At 46.0% G+C, this 13,848-nt stretch overlaps 2 protein-coding genes across 2 annotated transcripts; one reads left to right on the top strand and one right to left on the bottom strand.

Annotated features, from left to right (window-relative positions):
* Window positions 1–480: 480 nt before the first annotated feature.
* Window positions 481–5,969, top strand: LOC141027166 (uncharacterized). Its single transcript, XM_073504142.1, has 2 exons — window positions 481–1,044; window positions 5,685–5,969. The coding sequence occupies exons 1-2, from the start codon at window positions 481–483 to the stop codon at window positions 5,967–5,969; spliced, it is 849 nt and encodes a 282-aa protein (XP_073360243.1).
* A 3,787-nt stretch (window positions 5,970–9,756) lies between these two features.
* On the bottom strand, window positions 9,757–13,493 carry LOC109770753 (transmembrane 9 superfamily member 9). Its single transcript, XM_020329464.4, has 7 exons — window positions 13,188–13,493; window positions 12,211–12,375; window positions 12,018–12,127; window positions 11,823–11,931; window positions 11,625–11,737; window positions 11,397–11,547; window positions 9,757–11,261 (listed from the first exon to the last, which is right to left on the bottom strand). The coding sequence occupies exons 1-7, from the start codon at window positions 13,308–13,310 to the stop codon at window positions 10,104–10,106; spliced, it is 1,929 nt and encodes a 642-aa protein (XP_020185053.1). The 5' UTR covers window positions 13,311–13,493; the 3' UTR covers window positions 9,757–10,103.
* Window positions 13,494–13,848: the final 355 nt, after the last annotated feature.

A 13,848-nucleotide genomic window follows, 5' to 3' on the forward strand; every position in this document is an offset into this window, starting at 1 on the left:
AGGACACCTGATGTCAACATGGTTGACTGGTCTTCATCCGATGAGAGTTAGATTTTATACCACCATGAGAGTTAGAAATTCGATTTCGTTATCCGATTAGTTTTACTTCATTTGTAAGACCTTGTCAAATCTTGTGACATGGCTTACCTTAGGTCTGATTATTTGTGTGAACCTCTTTGTTTGAAATTGAATTGGAGTGATTTGAAGTTTTATTGCTATCATGTGCATATGGGTAGTGTGATTTTACTCACTAGGCCTTATTCTATTCTAACTCCTCATCCACTCTAAACCCATCAGATGCCTCCAAGACGTGACCCCGGATTCAAATTTCCGCCGGAGCTCACGCAATTGATCCAGCAGCAGAATGCTCTTATGCAGATGCTCATTCAGAACCAGAACCACAACAACAACAACAACAACAACAACAACAACAACAACAACAACAACAACAACAACAACAACAACAACAACAACAACCCAATGCCGCCACCCCCAGTTGACAGTCTTACCCGTTTTCTGAGGCTGAACCCACCCGTGTTCTCCAGCAGCACGGAGCCGATTGTCGCAGATGACTGGCTCCGCAAGATAGGAAGGGAGCTGGCCACGGCAGGATGCAATGATGCTAAGAAGGTGAAGTTTGCCGCCCATCAGCTGGATGGCCCGGCCGCTGCTTGGTGGGAGAACTACACCACCACATACCCCTTGGAGAGTGTGACTTGGACTCAGTTCCAGCAGGCGTTTCGCACTGCTCATGTCTCAGCTGGAGCCATGAGTCTAAAGAAGAAGGAGTTCCGCAGCTTGCGCCAGGGAGGACGCACGGTATCCCAGTATGTTGATGAGTTCAGTAAGTTGGCCCGTTATGCCCCAGAGGACGTGGCCACTGATGCAGCCAAGCAAGAAAAGTTTCTGGAGGGACTGAACGATGAGTTGGGAGTTCAGTTGACTGTGGCGACCTTTGCGAACTATCAGGAGCTGGTTGATAAGGCTACCATTCTCGAAGGCAAGCACCAGCAGATGCAGAATCGTAAGAGGAAGTACGGTGAAGTATAACTCTGGAGTTCAACAGAAACCCCACTACAGCCCGTACTCAGGAAGTTCTGGATCAGGCACTAGCAAGTTTGGAGGGAATCATCATAACCATGTAGGCCACATTCATCATGGAGGAAATGGACACAACCACCATGGTCACAAGCATGGAAATGGCAATGGCAATGGCAATGGAGGGAATGGCAACCAGCAGCATTTCAACTCTTCTACACCAATGAAGAAAGGTCTGAGTCACATCACTTGCTTCAAATGCAAGAAGACAGGGCACTACTCTAATGAGTGTCCCGAGCAGTAGAATGGGAATGGAAATGGGAATTCTGGAGGCAAGAAGCCTAATCCTTTCACTAAGGGGCATGTGAATCATGTCAATGTGGAGGAGGTCTATGAGCAGCCTGACGCAGTGATTGGTAAGTTCTTGGTTAATTCATTTCCAGCACTCATTCTTTTTTACACTGGTGCATCACATTCATTCATATCAAGGGGATTCGTGGATAAACATAAGTTGCCTACCATAGCTCTTAAGTCACCCATTCTAGTGAGTTCCCCAGGAGCCGAGTCTATGGCTAGTCAGGGATGTTTCCAGTTGCCTTTGAACATAGGGGGACATGTTTTTCCCATAGACATGATCATACTAGAGTCGCAAGGGTTGGATGTAATCCTAGGGATGGATTGGATGTCCAAGTATGAGGGGAACATTGATTGTGCTAGTAGATCGATTTTTCTCACCACCCCAGAGAAGAAGAGGATCAAGTATGTATCTAGGCTTAAGCCTAAGAGGACTCAGGTGAACTCTCTTACGGGAGTTGTCCAGGAAGAAGTACCAGTGGTGAAGGATTATCCCGATGTATTTCCGGAGGAGTTACCGGGTATGCCGCCAGATCGGGAGATTGAGTTTTTGATTGAGTTGCTGCCAGGTACAGGACCTATCTCCAAGAGGCCGTAACGGATGCCCGCTAATGATTTGGAGGAAGTCAAGAAACAGATTAAGGAGTTGCTAGAGAAAGGGTATATTCGCCCGAGTTCATCACCTTGGGGAGCCCCAGTACTCTTAGTGGAGAAGAAGGATGGAACATTGAGGATGTGTGTGGATTGCCGCTCTTTGAACGAGGTGACCATCAAGAACAAGTATCCCCTACCGATGATCAATGACTTGTTTGACCAGTTAGAAGGAGCTAGTGTTTTCTCCAAGATCGATCTTCGATCGGGTTATCACCAATTGAAGATCTGTGAGAAGGATATACCCAAGACCACTTTTACCACAAGGTATGGGCTTTATGAGTATACAGTCATGTCCTTTGGTTTGACTAATGCCCCTGCTTATTTTATGAGCATGATGAACAAGGTGTTCATGGAGTTCTTGGATAAGTTCGTTGTGGTATTCATTGATGACATATTGGTTTTCTCCAAGAATGAGGAGGAACACGCTGAACATCTGCGCTTAGTTTCGGAGAAGCTCAGAGAACATCAACTTTATGCCAAGTTCATCAAGTGTGAGTTTTGGCTCAAGGAAGTCGGATTCCTTGGACATGTAGTGTCAGGTGAAGGAATTGCAGTGGACCCTACCAAGGTAGAGTCAATCACAGAATGGAATGCACCCACCACAGTTGGCGAGATTCGTAGTTTCCTTGGACTTGCTGGATATTACCGGATATTTATTGAAAATTTCTCCAAGATTGCAAGGCCCATGACAGCGTTGTTGAAGAAGGACACCAAGTTCGTTTGGACTGAAGAGTGTGAAGCCAGCTTTCAAGAGTTGAAGAAGTGTTTGGTCACAGCCCCAGTGCTAATCCTGCCTGACGTGCACAAGGACTTTCAGGTGTATTGTGATGCTTCACGTCTAGGACTTGGAGGTGTTCTTATGCAAGAGGGAAAGGTTGTAGCTTATGCTTCACGACAGCTTCAACCTCATGAGTTGAACTATGCCACGCATGATTTGGAGTTGGCAGCCGTAGTGCATGCGCTCAAGACATGGAGACACTATCTTATTGGGAATCGTTGTGATGTTTACACGGATCACAAGAGTTTGAAGTACATTTTCACGCAGAAGGAGTTGAATCTCAGGCAAAGGAGATGGTTGGAACTTATAAAGGATTATGACATGAGTCTGCATTATCATCCAGGAAAAGCCAATGTTGTGGCGGATGCTTTGAGCCGTAAGAGTTATGTTAATACCCTTACAGCAGGAGGTTTACCTCAGGAGTTATGTGATGAGCTTAGAGACCTTCAGTTGGAAATAGTTCCAAGAGGTTATGTTGCCGCACTTGAGCTACAGTCCACCTTGTTGGGAAGAATCAGAGAGGCCCAGAAGTTGGACCAAGGTATTGCTGAGATAAAGGAAATGATGGGCAAAGGGAAAGCAGAAGGATTCCGTGAGGATGAAAATGGAACCATATGGTTTGAGCAACGGATTTGCCTACCCAATGACCCGGAGATCAGGAAGTTGATTCTTCAGGAGGCTCATGACTCACCATATTCGATACACCCAGGCAACACCAAGATGTACTTGGACTTGAAGGTAAGTTTTTGGTGGGACGGCATGAAGAGAGAGATTGCCGAGTATGTGGCAATATGTGATGTATGTCAGAGAGTAAAGGCGGAGCATCAGAAACCAGCAGGTTTACTTCAGCCGTTGCTGATACCTGATTGGAAATGGGATAAACTTGGTATGGACTTTATCACGGGGTTACCGAGGACCCGTTCAGGTTATGATTCCATTTGGGTGATAGTGGATCGTTTGACCAAGGTTGCTCACTTCATTCCAGTGAAGACCACCTATACAAGTGCTAAGCTGGCAAAGATATATATGACCAGGATCGTATGTCTGCATGGAGTTCCGAGGAGCATCGTATCAGATAGAGGAACACAGTTTACCTCAAAGTTTTGGAATCAGTTGCATGAAACTTTGGGTACCAGGCTAGAGTTCAGTACAGCCTTCCATCCACAGACTGATGGGCAGACAGAGAGAGTCAATTAGATTCTGGAGGACATGCTGAGAGCTTGTGCGCTACACTATGGGTCTAGTTGGGATGATAACTTACCCTACGCAGAGTTCTCGTACAACAACAGCTACCAAGCCAGTTTGCAGATGGCCCCTTTCGAGGCATTGTATGGCAGGAAATGCAGGACACCTTTGATGTGGGATGGAGTTGGAGATCGCAAATTGTTTGGACCTGATTTGATTAGGGATTCTGAGGAGAAGGTCAAGTTGATTCGTGACAGACTTAAGATAGCTCAGTCAAGGCAGAAAAGTTATGCCGATGCTAAACGCAAGGAAGTGATCTAAGAAGTGGGAGATAGAGCATATCTTCGAGTGTCTCCACTTCGAGGTATTAAGAGATTTGGAGTCAAAGGAAAGTTAGCACCACGGTTTGTGGGACCATACAGAGTTCTGGAACGTAGAGGAGAGGTTGCATACTAGCTGGAATTACCAGAGGCTTTGTCGGGAGTTCATGATGTGTTTCATGTTTCCCAGCTGAAGAAGTGTCATGCAGAGATGGCGGACATTCCTTTGAGAGATACAGTGCCACTGGAGGCAATTCAGTTGGAGAATGATCTGACTTATGAGGAGAAGCCTATTAAGATTCTTGAGACTGCAGAGAGAATCACTCGTACCAAGATCATTAAGTTCTGCAAGGTTCAGTGGAGTCACCACACCAAGGAGGGAGCCACTTGGGAACGAGAGGAGGATCTTAGACAGGACCATCCACACATTTTTGCTGGCCAACCCGAATCTCGAGGACGAGATTCATCTTAAGGGGGGTAGGTTTGTAACATCCCAAATTTTATTAAATTTGGATGTTAATAGAATCATTCAATGCATATCATATTTCTTTGCATTTTGGAGTTTTTGAAATATTCAAATAATATTTTTTCCACTCGAGAAAAACAAATGAGAGGGGATAAGATGACTTCCTCAAACTTATAAAAGAGTGGGAAAATTTTATTTTGAATATTATTTGAAGTTTTGGAGTTTATTGGTATTTATTTTATCTGCAAAAAGTGCATTAATTGCATTAGGAAAATATTTTCAAAATATGTTGTGCTTAAGTTAATGTTCATTAGGCTCTAAATATTGTATAGTTATTTAAGAAATTATTGTGGTGTTTTTATTAATTCACTTAAATTATTTAGGGCCACTTTAGTGTTCGGTTTAAAAAAAACACACGCACGCACTCACCGCAGCCTGGACCGAAACTGGGTTCGGCCCAGGAGCGCCCCAACCGGCCGAGCTGGCCATTTAGCCCAAGGCCTGCGCCCGCGCGCCCGAAGCCTCCCGCCCGGTCGACCGCCCCGCGCTCGCCCTCGCTCACCTCCTCTCGATGCCGCTGCCAGGCGGGCCCCGCACGTCAGCCCGTCCCCAACCTCCCGCACCACGCGGGATAAACATCCGCGCCTCGCCGCCCGCAACCGCCGGCCGCCTCGCGCTCGGATAATGCTTATCCGTCGACCCCGAGCCCTCTGCCCTCGCCTATAAAAGCCCCTCGACCCCCTCTTCCATCCTCGTCGTCCCGCTTCTTCCCACGCAGCTCACAGCCACCGCGCTGCCCGTTCGCATCTCGCCGGAGCCACGCCACTAGCCGGAGCATTTCGTCGCCCGTAGACCACTCCGACCCTCACTTTTCTGTAAATTTTCTCAGCTCGCCGAGGCGCATTCGTTTGACACGATTTTTGCCCCTAGGTCCCGTCGGAGCCGCCGCACCGTCGACGTCGGAGCCGCCGGAGCACCGAGCCCCGCCGTCCTCGCCTCGCCCCGTCCCGACGCCGCCGACAAACGCCGACACCACCTCCGCGACGCCCTCGACGCGCCGCACCTCCCCATCTTCTTCCCCGTCGACGAGGACCACCGCAACCGCCGCCCCCTCCGTCACCGACGCCGCGCCGCCGTCTTCATCGTCGCCGGCCACCACCACCACCCGCTGTAAGCCGCCGCCCTACTCCCGCCCGTTAGATCGATCACCGACGGCCCAGATTAGATTAGGTTAGTTTTTTTTAGTTGAACCGGTACGCGGTTAACCGCGGGTTTTTATTCTAAAAACCGATCGGTTTCTGTATAAGTTAGCCGCCGCCGCCGTTTTTCTTAGATTGTGGCCGTCCGTTGTATAAGCTACGCGGCGAACACCTTTCGGCCAGTAGGAATCTGCCACGCGCCAGGGACCTGTTTGCGATAGTTTTTCTTCACTGTTTAGTCCCTTTTATCATAGATTAGTCCCTGAGCTTAGATTAGCCATAACTTTTAAACCGTATATCCAAACTCGATGAAACCAGCAGTAAATTCTTCGTATTGTTTAGATCTATCCAGTGGTATCCTTTTTGCAAACTTTTGTCAGATTAAAATTTGAATTTATTCAGATTCAAATACGAACTTCAAAAATGGCCATATCTCTCAAACCGTAGCTCCGATTAAGTTGATTCTTTTTGCATTCTGTCACCGTAGCCAAACCCTATCACCTGGACCTTTGTCATAATATTTTACACACACTAGGATCTGTCCATTAATATTTTTACTAGTATGCATAGTACGCACTATAGTTCACATCACTTCTTGAACCATAGGCCTATGTTGTTTTGCACTTAGAATATTTTCGTGCAAGTTAAGTGTTGTTTGTTCATTTGGTTTTTCCGAGACTTCTTGCTTTGCATGTTCTTCTTGGCTCTCTGAAATGTTTGCTTATGTTTGTTTATCTTCTTTGCGATAGATTGCGCGGAGTGCGAAGAAGAATATTATCAGTCTTTAGGATTGAACCAGCAGTACCAAGGCAAGTTGCATCTTGATCATGTTTCATTACCTATGTTTTTATTATGCACTTAGTTCTTTGCGGTAGGACTGCATGGTAGGAATTGACGCCGCATGACTATGCTTTTCACCCAGTAGTTCATTGAGGTAGGTCTGAACCTTATAACATTGTCGCCATCGTTTTACATTATGTTGCTTCGCTAAGTAGACGTGGATTGGGGAGTGATCATTGTAAAGTATGAGTGACAATGTAGTAAATAGGACCTAAGATAATTAATGAACTACCTGGGCGGAAACTTGTTGGAATGGTGGCGAAGTACAGTGGGGCACGCATGGGAAATCCATGGTGGTGCACCACTAGTGGACCATCCGCTCAGGCTCAAAGAGATCAATCGTATTCTCATGTCTAGAAGCTTACGTGTGCAGCCACAAGCCAATATGGGCTCTGGCTTAGTTGAGTAGTTAGTGTGACCCCTTCCGGGATGGGCTAGCAGATGTAGAATGATGTAGGTGTACCGGCCTATCCGTGGGTTAAGGGGGAACATTTTCGAAAGACTATGTCTCGATCTTCCGATCATGGAGGTGGTCGATTCTTGTGGGGAAAAGTGCGCAACCTCTGCAGAGTGTCAACCTAATCGATTAGCCGTGTCCCCGGTTACGGACAAGTTGAGCATCTAGTAGTGGAAATGCCGGGAGATCTCCTCACCTTTAATTAAACAGTTGGGTTTTAAATGAAACTTGGGAACGGATGGAGTTGGGTTTGCCAACTCATCCTATGAAAATGTGTAGTAGTAGAATAACATCTTTCCTAATAGGGAAAAACTAACTTTATGCAAAAAACTAAACTTAGAGCTTTCCACCAGCCAAATTGCATGTACAAGTAGGTTCTTTACACTTATGATGTGACTTGCCAGTACATTCAATGTACTGACCTATATGGCTGCAACTTATCACATTGCAGATATATCCGACGAGGATTAAGGTGTGATAGGTCGATGTTCTACACTCAACCTTGCTCGTGGAGTTGGACTCATTTACTACTTTGCTTCCACAGTATTTGTTTATTGGCTCTATTGCCTATTTTGTAATAAATGTATTGCTCCTGGACTATCGATGTAATAAAGAGATGTGTGTTATTTCTGTTATTTCATCGAGTACTGTGTGTGCTAGCAAGTCGATCCAGGGACTAGCACGGTAAGCACAGAGACTTCGACTCTTATCGAGTCGGGTCGCTACACCATACATAAAGGAGTGGAGGAGGGGGAGGAGGCCAGCCTCCTAGGCGCGCCCCAAGGGGAGTCCTACTCCCACCGGGAGTAGGATTCCCCCCCTTCCCTAGTTGGACTAGGAGTGGAAGGAAGGGGGAGGAAGGAGGAAGGAAAGGGGGGCCGGCCCCCTTCCCAATTCGGATTGGGCTTGGGGGGGCCCCCCCTCCTTTGCTCCCTTCTCCTCTCTCCCACTATGGCCCAATAAGGCCCATATACCTTCCGGGGGGTTCCGGTAACCTCCCGGTGCTCCGGTATATGCCCGAACTCACCCGGAACCATTCCGACGTCCAAATATAGGCGTCCAATATATCGATCTTTATGTCTCGACCATTTCGAGACTTCTCGTCATGTCCGTGATCATATCCGGGACTCCGAACTACCTTTGTTACATCAAAACACATAAACTCATAATACCGATCGTCACCGAACGTTAAGCGTGCGAACCCTACGGGTTCGAGAACTATGTAGACATGACCGAGACACGTCTCCGGTCAATAACCAATAGCGGAACCTGGATGTTCATATTGGCTCCCACATATTCTATGAAGATCTTTATTGGTCAAACCGCATAACAACATACGTTGTTCCCTTTGTCATCGGTATGTTACTTGCCCGATATTCGATTGTCGGTATCTCAATACCTAGTTCAATCTCGTTACCGGCAAGTCTCTTTACTCGTTCCGTAATGCATCATCCCGCAACTAACTCATTAGTCACATTGCTTGCAAGGCTTATAGTGATGTGCATTACCGAGAGGGCCCAGAGATACCTTTCCGACAATCGGAGTGACAAATCCTAATCTCAATCTATGCAAACTCAACAAGTACCATCGGAGACACCTGTAGAGCACCTTTATAATCACCCAGTTACGTTGTGACGTTTGGTAGCACACAAAGTGTTCCTCCGGTATTCGAGAGTTGCATAATCTCATAGTCATAGGAACATGTATAAGTCATGAAGAAAGCAATAGCAACATACTAAACGATCAAGTGGTAAGCTAACGGAATGGGTCAAGTCAATCACATCATTCTCTAATGATGTGATCTCGTTAATCAAATGACAACTCATGTATATGGCTAGGAAACTTAGCCATCCTTGATTCAACGAGCTAGTAAAGTAAAGGCATAGTAATGACACTCTGTTTGTCTATGTATTCACACATGTACTAAGTTTCCGGTTAATACAATTCTAGCATGAATAATAAATATTTATCATGATATAAGAAAATATAAATAACAACTTTATTATTGCCTGTAGGACATATTTCCTTCACTTGTCAGTAAGGGGGCCCAACCGCAGCTGTTCCAACTCAGCCTTGAGCTCTTTTAGGCGACGATGAGGTGCCTTCGGGATCTCCCTATCCCAGTCATGCATGGTTGCTACTGCCGTGTGCTCCCATGCATCTGTTACTAGCTGCATGATATTCTCCTCCTGGAACCACCTCGCTTCAAATTTCTTCACATACGCGCGCTGCTGGTCACCCTGCACATCGCCCTCTTTGTCCACAAAGATCGGTTGATGGTCAGATTTTTGTGTGCCAGGGGAACAGAAAACAGAGGCCAGAGGGTGTGCGATCGCCACCGCTAGGAGCTGTGTCTCCCGGTCAGACTCATGTGTGGACACCTGTGATGTAGGCGGTTGGAGATGCCCTAACTAGTCACAATATTTTTCACTGCAGTGGTATATATTCAATAAAAAGGCTCAATGTACGTCAACAATTACATTACATTCTGGCATGAAGTAATTGAGATTTATTAGCATCCATATACAATTCACAATAGGTACTTTATCAGCATCCACATACAATTCACAACAGGTACTTCACAGGCATCCTCGTGATCCAGATGCTAAAGCCAAAAAAGGGACAAGATAATAAAACTCACGGAGCTAGCTATGATAGTTTAACCATGGATAACAAATCACCACTTCATCTTAACAGCCAGCTTTCAGAACTCAGAACTGATGCCACAGATAGCTAAATTTAGAGGGCGGCATTCACTGGCCACAGCATCGACCTTCACCATGTCAACAGAAAATTAGGGAGAAGAGCACTGTTACTCAATCTTCACAGACGAGTAAATCAGCCTAGTGAACATTAAACAGGCGTAGAATCCAATTGTACCCGTCAAGGCAAAGAACGCATATGAGGCGATGAGCATGTAGCCGAAGTAAAGGATGGCTGACACAAACTTTGTGATCTCCAGCTTTGTGTAGAAGTAGAAAGTCGCATACAGGAAGAGGTACAGGGCAGAAGATCCTGATGTCAAGTATGATCTCCACCACCACAAGTAATCCTCACTGCATAGCTGGAAGTAGCAGAGCACAATCGAGATCTCGGCACATGTGACGATTAGAATCAGGAAGACAAGGAAGAGGAACCCAAAGATGTAGTAGAATTGGTGCAGCCAGATGGAGGTCAGGATAAAGAAGAGCTCAATGAACACAGCTCCAAATGGAAGGATCCCTCCAATTAGAATCGAAAAGATTGAGTTCATGTACCAGGCTTGCTCAGGTACCTGCCTGGGTATCTTGTTTGTTTTCACTGGGTCTTCAATGGCTGGTTTCTTGAAACCAAGGTAACTCCCAACAAACACTAAAGGCACCGAGATACCAAACCAAAGGAGGACAAGGGCAAACATTGTGGTGAATGGAACTGCACCAGAAGACTTCTGCCCCCAGATAAGAATATTCAAGAAGAAGAAAACAGTGAACACACTGCCAGGGAAGGTGAATGCTGTCCTCAAGGCAATGTTCTTCCACTCTGAGCCCTTGAACAACTTGTAAAGACGTGAAGAAGAGTAGCCAGCAAGCAAACCCATGAAAACCCAAAGCAAGAGCATAGCTGTCATCAGTCCACCTCTGTTGGAGGGAGAAAGGAAGCCAAGGACTGCAAAGACCATCGTGACAAGCATCATGCCAAAAAACTGGACACCTGTACCAACATAAACACAGAGCCAATCAGAGTTGGCAGGCGGCCTGAAAACATCACCATGAACAAGCTTCCATCCAGTTTCTTCTTGGGCTTCCTCCTGAGTCTCAAGCTGGTTATACTTGGAGATATCCCGATAAAGGGTCCGAAGCATGATCATTGCAACCATTCCGGAAAGGAAGAGAACAATCATGAGAGAATTTACAATGGAGAACCAATGGATTTGATCATCTGTCATCAGCAGATAACTATCCCAGCGAGATGCCCACTTGATATCACTCTCCTGCAAGTTGATAAGAGTAGTTGAAAGAATTAGTAAATAATATCAAGCTCCACCTAGGACACACTAAACAATACTATAGCAAATAAAATCACTTCAATAGTGTCGAACCTAAAAGGTTTACACATTAATTATCACCTTGAAATCCACATCGTATGTGAAGACAATGTCTTTGCCAGCTTCAACCTCCAGAGGAGAATCAGATGATGTAATTATACGTTTCGCATTCGGATCGCAAGTGGTCAGATGAGTCTTCTTGTCATTCCACTGTCCATATTCATGCTTCACACTGCAGCATATGCCATTGTTTTTCAGATTCAAATCACCAAAACCTGAATTTTCAAATAATTATAAGCTCAAATGTACCTGTAGGGTTTTACTTCAAAGGCCACTATCCTAGAAACATCCCTTTGTGCATCCCTGTGATATTTCACCGTAAAGGACAAATGATTGTGGATGAAGTACTTTTCATCCTTACTCTGTCAAACAACCAAGAAAAGTAAAGTGCACAGAAGAACTTTGCCCCCAGATGACATTTGATCAATACATAATAGTTTAACTTACCCCTGAGTATTGTCCTTTGGCTCCAACATGGAACCCATGTTGATAGAAATAAGCACCTTCTTGATCCACTCTTTGAATAGGAACAACTAGAGGTAGGTTGTCAAGAATCCTGTTGGATGTAGAGAATTTATGTGAGACCTACCGATAGACATCAATAAAATCTTAGATAATCCAGAAATTAAATGACTAACATACATGTTCACGCGGTACTCATCTTCAATCTTTTCCTTGAGAACCTTTCCTTCTTTTTCCCCAACTGAAATCTTGCAGACTATTTGACACATCTGAGGTACCCTCATTTCAAACTGGAAAACATAGACATGAAAAGTTAAAGGCCAACTGTGCAAAGTACCGGGCAAAGAAAACAATGGATAGAAAAAGAACAAACCACATATGGAGAGTTCTCAATGCGATCCCCACGGAGAACTTCACCCAGATTTTCAGCACTGTCAACGATCGTATCTGGCTTACAGAATGGGAGAGAGTAGAAGGAGTAGGGAAGTTGTGTCTTAATTGAAGTCAGTTTATTGACTTTCACAGGGAGATGGTCTTTCTGCATTGAACCATAATAATTCAGTTAGCAGTCGCATACGAACAAGTGAATCCCAGTTAACAGGGGAAAAAAAGGTGAGCATGGAGCACGGCCCAAAACCTGCATAAACCATTTGCCAGCTTGGTGCATAATGTATGCTAGTAAGTTGGATATGAAATATTAGATGGAGATTCAGATCTTTGAGTGAACAACCAACAAATGTAATTCCTATGAAAATCCTTTGAATCAAAAAAGCACTGACACTGTAGAGAAGGGCCACACATCCTAGCGAACTCCAGTTTTAAAGGCCAATGTTTTTCCCACCTGAGATTTTACAGCTTATAAACGAGCAAATCTGCATTCCAAAACTTATTCGGTCCTCGAAAATCACTTAGGCAACTTATATCACGATTTAATGACAAGCATTGATGACCATAAATCATCTTTTAAATCCGCATTGCCGCCAGCGCACGAGCTACCAATCAGCCGTCAATCTCCGTGCATTGACTACTAAATCTCGTTACCCCATTCCCATGGCATGTTCATTCGTCCTAACGCACAAGCAGGCGCGGGGGCAACCATAATTTCGAGCGACAAGCATAGTTCTAAGTTTGGCTTCTCGAAATGCATACACTCCGCGCACCACCTACATTGCGCGAGGCCACATCACAATCTAACCCCGTGACAGCACGGAGATCTCCGAGACACCCAGCCGCGCGAGCCCAGATCTGGGCATGCTGCGCCCAGATCCGACCAGAACACGATCCTGCACGGGAGGGGTCCACGCAAGCAGGGAGGAAATAGAGTTTGCCGCAAGATAGTACGGTGGGTACCTTTTCGAAGTCGTTGGGCGCGACGCCCGGGAGGTAGAATCCGGCGGCCGGGACCACGAGGAGGCAGAGCGCGGCGAGGACGACGGACAGAGCCGCCGCCGTCGCCGGCAGCGATATCGTCATGGGGAACGGACGCGGTGGGCGAGGGTCGCTCACGGTTCGCTCGAGCGCTCGGGCCGGTGAGAGTGGCGAGAGGAGAATGGCTTTTCCGTTGCGACGAGGTGGTGTTTTAATGGAGCAAGAAAATGAAAGCGTCGTATCCCTACCTAGCTTTTTTGTTTTTTCATACTACTTTTTTCCTTTTCTGAATAGCAAAGCTCACGCATCTTTTCATTTAGTATAAGGAATAAGAAAGAGTACAGATAAGTGCATGGCCAACGGGCTGCCCCATGGTGCTGCCCCGCAGGTCCAGCTCGGCTCGGTGTGGGGCAAATCAGGTTCAGATGGTGGTCTGCACAAGAAGCAGTCTCTTGCAGAGGAGGTAGCCGCTTGAGGGGGAAAGTAAAAGAAAAGAAGGAGAGAGAACGAAGGAGTAGAGAAGTACTCCCTCCGTCCGGGTTTATTAGGCCTCACAACATCGCAATCATGTCTTTTTTTATAAGGCCTCGCTTTGGAAAGGTGCATGCATGCAACCACTTCATTGGTTGCATTGAAAGTCATT

Source organism: Aegilops tauschii, chromosome 7, assembly GCF_002575655.3.
Source record: "Aegilops tauschii subsp. strangulata cultivar AL8/78 chromosome 7, Aet v6.0, whole genome shotgun sequence".
Classification (NCBI taxonomy): Eukaryota; Viridiplantae; Streptophyta; class Magnoliopsida; order Poales; family Poaceae; genus Aegilops; species Aegilops tauschii.